The 7,024-nt window shown below is 57.6% G+C and overlaps 1 protein-coding gene across 2 annotated transcripts; it reads right to left on the bottom strand.

Annotated features, from left to right (window-relative positions):
• Window positions 1-42: 42 nt before the first annotated feature.
• SAP25 (Sin3A associated protein 25) lies at window positions 43-5,919 on the bottom strand. 2 transcript variants are annotated; one of them, XR_006387354.1, is made up of 3 exons: window positions 5,588-5,919; window positions 5,255-5,349; window positions 43-554 (listed from the first exon to the last, which is right to left on the bottom strand). XR_006387354.1 is itself a non-coding variant. In XM_044274971.1 (3 exons), exons 1-3 carry the CDS (start codon window positions 5,824-5,826, stop codon window positions 225-227), a joined length of 597 nt encoding a protein of 198 aa, XP_044130906.1. In that variant the 5' UTR covers window positions 5,827-5,919; the 3' UTR covers window positions 43-224. The 2 variants fall into 2 exon arrangements, 1 of the variants encoding a protein (XP_044130906.1); XM_044274971.1 differs by having other exon boundaries at window positions 5,655-5,919.
• Between the last annotated feature and the right edge of the window lie 1,105 nt (window positions 5,920-7,024).

Genomic DNA, 7,024 nt, shown 5'->3' with positions numbered 1-7,024 from the left:
GTCAGTATAAGTGATGTCATCAACAGGGGGCGGGGCTGTGACAACCGCTCTGACATGGTATACAAGCAGATAAGGTGTCTAATCACCTGTCAGATCAGTGGACGGCCTGCAGGTGTCACTATGACTGACGGAACTACCGGCCACACACCAGGGCTCACCCGCAGAGCTTACACTCTAATACAAGAAAAAACACAAATAATACAGAGGTGGGCGGAGCTCAGTGTCTATTGTGCGCGGTGCGGGGGGGATGTGGCCGATAGACACAACAGTCCGCACACGGCCTCCAGCTCTGACGGGGTGTAGAGCGCGGGGGAGGGGACAGCACTGACCGTCTCACAACACCCTGAAACTGGGAGGACGAGACACTGGGGAGCGACCATGTCCACGGGGTCAGAGCCGGGAGGAAGAAGGGGCAACTCCGAGGATCCTCCATTATGTGAAATGTCCTCCGCGATATCTTCATCATCACCCATAGGGTCATCATCATAGGAGGAGGGGAAGACACAGGAAGACATGATGGGAGGCGGCGTCTGAAGGCGAAAACAGCCCATCACCTGAAAAAAGACATAATGTATGAGCCCGCCCCCTGCAGGGTGATACAGACAGAAGAGAGCTATGAGCCTGCCCCGCCCCCTGCAGGGTGATACAGACAGAGGAGAGCTATGAGCCTGCCCCTCCTCCTGCAGGGTGATACAGACAGAAGAGAGCTATGAGCCTGCCCCTCCTCCTGCAGGGTGATACAGACAGAAGAGAGCTATAAGCCTGCCCCTCCCCCTGCAGGGTGATACAGACAGAAGAGAGCTATGAGCCTGCCCCTCCTCCTGCAGGGTGATACAGAAAGAAGAGAGCTATGAGCCTGCCCCTCCTCCTGCAGGGTGATACAGACAGAAGAGAGCTATGTGCCTGCCCCTCCTCCTGCAGGGTGATACAGACAGAAGAGAGCTATGAGCCTGCCCCTCCTCCTGCAGGGTGATACAGACAGAAGAGAGCTATGAGCCTGCCCCTCCTCCTGCAGGGTGATACAGACAGAAGAGAGCTATGAGCCTGCCCCGCCCCCTGCAGGGTGATACAGACAGAAGAGCGCTATGAGACTGCCCCGCCCCCTGCAGGGTGATACAGACAGAAGAGAGCTATGAGCCTGCCCCGCCCCCTGCAGGGTGATACAGACAGAAGAGAGCTATAAGCCTGCCCCTCCTCCTGCAGGGTGATACAGACAGAAGAGAGCTATGAGCCTGCCCCTCCTCCTGCAGGGTGATACAGACAGAAGAGAGCTATGAGCCTGCCCCTCCTCCTGCAGGGTGATACAGACAGAAGAGAGCTATGAGCCCGCCCCTCCTCCTGCAGGGTGATACAGACAGAAGAGAGCTATGAGCCTGCCCCGCCCCCTGCAGGGTGATACAGACAGAAGAGAGCTATGAGCCTGCCCCTCCTCCTGCAGGGTGATACAGACAGAAGAGAGCTATGAGCCTGCCCCGCCCCCTGCAGGGTGATACAGACAGAAGAGAGCTATGAGCCTGCCCCTCCTCCTGCAGGGTGATACAGACAGAAGAGCGCTATGAGCCTGCCCCGCCCCCTGCAGGGTGATACAGACAGAAGAGCGCTATGAGCCTGCCCCTCCTCCTGCAGGGTGATACAGACAGAAGAGAGCTATGAGCCTGCCCCTCCTCCTGCAGGGTGATACAGACAGAAGAGAGCTATGAGCCTGCCCCCTGCAGGGTGGTACAGACAGAAGAGAGCTATGAGACTGCCCCTCCTCCTGCAGGGTGATACAGACAGAAGAGAGCTGTGAGCCTGCCCCTCCTCCTGCAGGGTGATACAGACAGAAGAGAGCTATGAGCCTGCCCCTCCTCCTGCAGGGTGATACAGACAGAAGAGAGCTATGAGCCTGCCCCTCCTCCTGCAGGGTGATACAGACAGAAGAGAGCTATGAGCCTGCCCCGCCCCCTGCAGGGTGATACAGACAGAAGAGCGCTATGAGCCTGCCCCTCCTCCTGCAGGGTGATACAGACAGAAGAGAGCTATGAGCCTGCCCCTCCTCCTGCAGGGTGATACAGACAGAAGAGAGCTATGAGCCTGCCCCTCCTCCTGCAGGGTGATACAGACAGAAGAGAGCTATGAGCCTGCCCCTCCTCCTGCAGGGTGATATAGACAGAGGAGAGCTATGAGCCTGCCCCTCCTCCTGCAGGGTGATACAAACAGAGGAGAGCTATGAGCCTGCCCCGCCCCCTGCAGGGTGATACAGACAGAAGAGAGCTATGAGCCTGCCCCTCCTCCTGCAGGGTGATACAGACAGAAGAGAGCTATGAGCCTGCCCCTCCTCCTGCAGGGTGATACAGACAGAAGAGAGCTATGAGCCTGCCCCTCCTCCTGCAGGGTGATACAGACAGAAGAGAGCTATGAGCCTGCCCCTCCTCCTGCAGGGTGATACAGACAGAAGAGAGCTATGAGCCTGCCCCGCCCCCTGCAGGGTGATACAGACAGAAGAGCGCTATGAGCCTGCCCCTCCTCCTGCAGGGTGATACAGACAGAAGAGAGCTATGAGCCTGCCCCTCCTCCTGCAGGGTGATACAGACAGAGGAGAGCTATGAGCCTGCCCCTCCTCCTGCAGGGGGATACAGACAGAAGAGAGCTATGAGCCTGCCCCTCCTCCTGCAGGGTGATACAGACAGAAGAGAGCTATGAGCCTGCCCCTCCTCCTGCAGGGTGATACAGACAGAAGAGAGCTATGAGCCTGCCCCTCCTCCTGCAGGGTGATACAGACAGAAGAGAGCTATGAGCCCGCCCCTCCTCCTGCAGGGTGATACAGACAGAAGAGAGCTGTGAGCCTGCCCCTCCCCCTGCAGGGTGATACAGACAGAAGAGAGCTATGAGCCTGCCCCTCCTCCTGCAGGGTGATACAGACAGAAGAGAGCTATGAGCCTGCCCCGCCCCCTGCAGGGTGATACAGACAGAAGAGAGCTATGAGCCTGCCCCTCCTCCTGCAGGGTGATACAGACAGAAGAGAGCTATGAGCCTGCCCCTCCTCCTGCAGGGTGATACAGACAGAAGAGAGCTATGAACCTGCCCCTCCTCCTGCATGGTGATACAGACAGAAGAGAGCTATGAGCCTGCCCCTCCTCCTGCAGGGTGATACAGACAGAAGAGAGCTATGAGCCTGCCCCTCCTCCTGCAGGGTGATACAGACAGAAGAGAGCTATGAGCCTGCCCCTCCTCCTGCAGGGTGATACAGACAGAAGAGAGCTATGAGCCTGCCCCTCCTCCTGCAGGGTGATACAGACAGAAGAGAGCTATGAGCCTGCCCCGCCCCCTGCAGGGTGATACAGACAGAAGAGCGCTATGAGCCTGCCCCTCCTCCTGCAGGGTGATAAAGACAGAAGAGAGCTATGAGCCTGCCCCTCCTCCTGCAGGGTAATACAGACAGAAGAGAGCTATGAGCCTGCCCCTCCCCCTGCAGGGTGATACAGACAGAAGAGAGCTATGAGCCTGCCCCCTGCAGGGTGGTACAGACAGAAGAGAGCTATGAGACTGCCCCGCCCCCTGCAGGGTGATACAGACAGAAGAGAGCTATGAGCCTGCCCCTCCTCCTGCAGGGTGATACAGACAGAAGAGAGCTATGAGCCTGCCCCTCCTCCTGCAGGGTGATACAGACAGAAGAGAGCTATGAGCCTGCCCCTCCTCCTGCAGGGTGATACAGACAGAAGAGAGCTATGAGCCTGCCCCGCCCCCTGCAGGGTGATACAGACAGAAGAGCGCTATGAGCCTGCCCCTCCTCCTGCAGGGTGATACAGACAGAAGAGAGCTATGAGCCTGCCCCTCCTCCTGCAGGGTGATACAGACAGAAGAGAGCTATGAGCCTGCCCCTCCTCCTGCAGGGTGATACAGACAGAAGAGAGCTATGAGCCTGCCCCTCCTCCTGCAGGGTGATATAGACAGAGGAGAGCTATGAGCCTGCCCCTCCTCCTGCAGGGTGATACAAACAGAGGAGAGCTATGAGCCTGCCCCGCCCCCTGCAGGGTGATACAGACAGAAGAGAGCTATGAGCCTGCCCCTCCTCCTGCAGGGTGATACAGACAGAAGAGAGCTATGAGCCTGCCTCGCCCCCTGCAGGGTGATACAGACAGAAGACAGCTATGAGCCTGCCCCTCCTCCTGCAGGGTGATACAGACAGAAGAGAGCTATGAGCCTGCCCCGCCCCCTGCAGGGTGATACAGACAGAAGAGAGCTATGAGCCTGCCCCTCCTCCTGCAGGGTGATACAGACAGAAGAGAGCTATAAGCCTGCCCCTCCTCCTGCAGGGTGATACAGACAGAAGAGAGCTATGAGCCTGCCCCTCCTCCTGCAGGGTGATACAGACAGAGGAGAGCTATGAGCCTGCCCCTCCTCCTGCAGGGTGATACAGACAGAAGAGAGCTATGAGCCTGCCCCTCCTCCTGCAGGGTGATACAGACAGAAGAGAGCTATGAGCCTGCCCCTCCTCCTGCAGGGTGATACAGACAGAGGAGAGCTATGAGCCTGCCCCTCATCCTGCAGGGTGATACAGACAGAGGAGAGCTATGAACCTGCCCCGCCCCCTGCAGGGTGATACAGACAGAAGAGCGCTATGAGCCTGCCCCTCCTCCTGCAGGGTGATACAGACAGAGGAGAGCTATGAGCCTGCCCCTCCTCCTGCAGGGTGACACAGACAGAGGAGAGCTATGAGCCCGCCCCTCCCCCTGCAGGGTGATACAGACAGAAGAGAGCTATGAGCCTGCCCCTCGCCCTGCAGGGTGATACAGACAGAGGAGAGCTATGAGCCTGCCCCTCCTCCTGCAGGGTGACACAGACAGAGGAGAGCTATGAGCCTGCCCCTCCTCCTGCAGGGTGATACAGACAGAGGAGAGCTATGAGCCTGCCCCTCCTCCTGCAGGGTGATACAGACAGAAGAGAGCTATGAGCCTGCCCCTCCTCCTGCAGGGTGATACAGACAGAAGAGAGCTATGAGCCTGCCCCTCCTCCTGCAGGGTGATACAGACAGAAGAGAGCTATGAGCCTGCCCCTCCTCCTGCAGGGTGATACAGACAGAAGAGAGCTATGAGCCTGCCCCTCTCCCTGCAGGGTGATACAGAGGAGAGCTATGAGCCTGCCCCTCCCCCTGCAGGGTGATACAGACAGAAGAGAGCTATGAGCCTGCCCCGCCCCCTGGAGGGTGATACAGACAGAAGAGCGCTATGGCCTGCCCCTCCTCCTACCCCGCCCCCTGCATGGGGACACGTACCTGGTCACTGGCGGGTGACAGGCAGTTATACACTCGTTGTCCGGGTGACAGTAAGGGGTCGGTGTAGAAATATTCTCCAGGGTTTGCAGTAAATCCTGGATGGAGAGAAGATGATGGTGGTTGTAATTCTGTCCGCTGTGGTAGTAGTGACTATATACAGTGGGTGGAGTCAATATGATTATCATGTGATCAGCTATGAAGCAGTCACATGACAGCAGCTGAGGGGGTGTTACAATGTAGCAGTGTGCAGCCTGTCTGTGCTGATACACTGTAACAAAGCCTCAGGTGTGAGATGAAAGAGGTCAGAAGTTTCCATTCACTGACAACACCGACCTTGTAATTGGAGCGTTGTCTGGCCCTTTAAGAGCAGTCATTAGAGTGTCAGCTCTGCTGCCGTTACCTTCCTCCCGCCTCTGCCGCATCTCCCGAGTCTCCAGGTTCTGACAGACGGCGACGGCGGCGAAATACGCCTCAAACGTGGGGTGAAAGAGAAGACGAGAGGAGAAGGGGGGCCGGGGGGGAGCGTCCGGCACTGGAAGAAGCAGAGGTCTCATCACTACTACCCCCATCATCCTCACATCAGTAATACACTACGCTGCAGAACGGCCACATTACATCCCCAGATGTACAAAGCCCCTCCCCCTTACTATGGCCACCCCTTACTATGGCTCCTCCTCCTTACTATGGCCCCTCCCCTTACTATGGCCCCTCCCCCTTACTATGATCCCTCCCCTTACTATGGCCCCCCCTCCTTACTATTGTCCATCCCCCTTACTATGGCCCCTCCCCCTTACAATGCCCCCTCCTCCTTTCTATGGCACCTCCCTGTTACTATGGCCCCTCCTCCTTACTATGGCCCCTCCTCCTTTCTATGGTCCCTCCTCCTTTATATGGCCCCTCCCCCTAGAAACTCCAGACGCCCACAGCTGTGTGCTGATGGAGCCGAGCTGCAGCGTAAAGTATGGGGGACAATCAGTGCCTGGAACAGGCAGACACTTACCTGCGTGCGCCAAGCAGGTGGCGGGGGCGTTACACTGTGCCAGTGCCTGGGAATGAGGGGGCGATGCCTTGGCTTCATCTGCAGAGCTGAGAGAGCAGGACCCCGTATCAGGACTGGAAACGAGGGGCTCACACCCCGCACACGTAGGACGCACCGACAGTCACGTGACCACTCACCTGGAGTCTCCGGAGAAATCACTCTCATCATCTTCTATGGATTCACAGCAGGACGTCTGCAGAGGGGACACAGAGATCAGACGTGTGCCGCCACCTGGTGGTCACACCGCATAATACAGGCTGCTTAGCAAACACAACCTCCTCTGCCCGGCTCTCCTGAAATCCTCTGTGCTGCTGGGAGGACCCTGCTCCTTCCACTATGTAACTCTCACCCTGTCACCTCCACAGGATCAGCACACTGCTCTCCTGAAATCCTCTGTGCTGCTGGGACCCTGCTCCTTACACTATGTAACTCTCATCCTGTCACCTCCACAGGATCAGCACACCGCTCTCCTGAAATCCTCTGTGCTGCTGGGACCCTGCTCCTTCCACTATGTAACTCTCATCCTGTCACCACCACAGGATCAGCACACTACTCTCCTGAAATACTCTGTGCTGCTGGGACCCTGCTCCTTCCACTATGTAACTCTCATCCTGTCACCTCCACGGGATCCGCACACTCCTCTCCTGAAATCCTCTGTGCTGCTGGGCCCCTGCTCCTTCCACTATGTAACTCTCACCCTGTCACCTCCACAGGATCAGCACACTCCTCTC

The sequence above is a fragment of the Bufo gargarizans genome, unplaced genomic scaffold (genome assembly GCF_014858855.1).
Source record: "Bufo gargarizans isolate SCDJY-AF-19 unplaced genomic scaffold, ASM1485885v1 original_scaffold_2180_pilon, whole genome shotgun sequence".
Taxonomy (NCBI): Eukaryota; Metazoa; Chordata; class Amphibia; order Anura; family Bufonidae; genus Bufo; species Bufo gargarizans.
The sequence above is the reverse complement of the archived record's forward strand: the minus strand, read 5'-3'. Positions and strand labels throughout refer to the sequence as shown.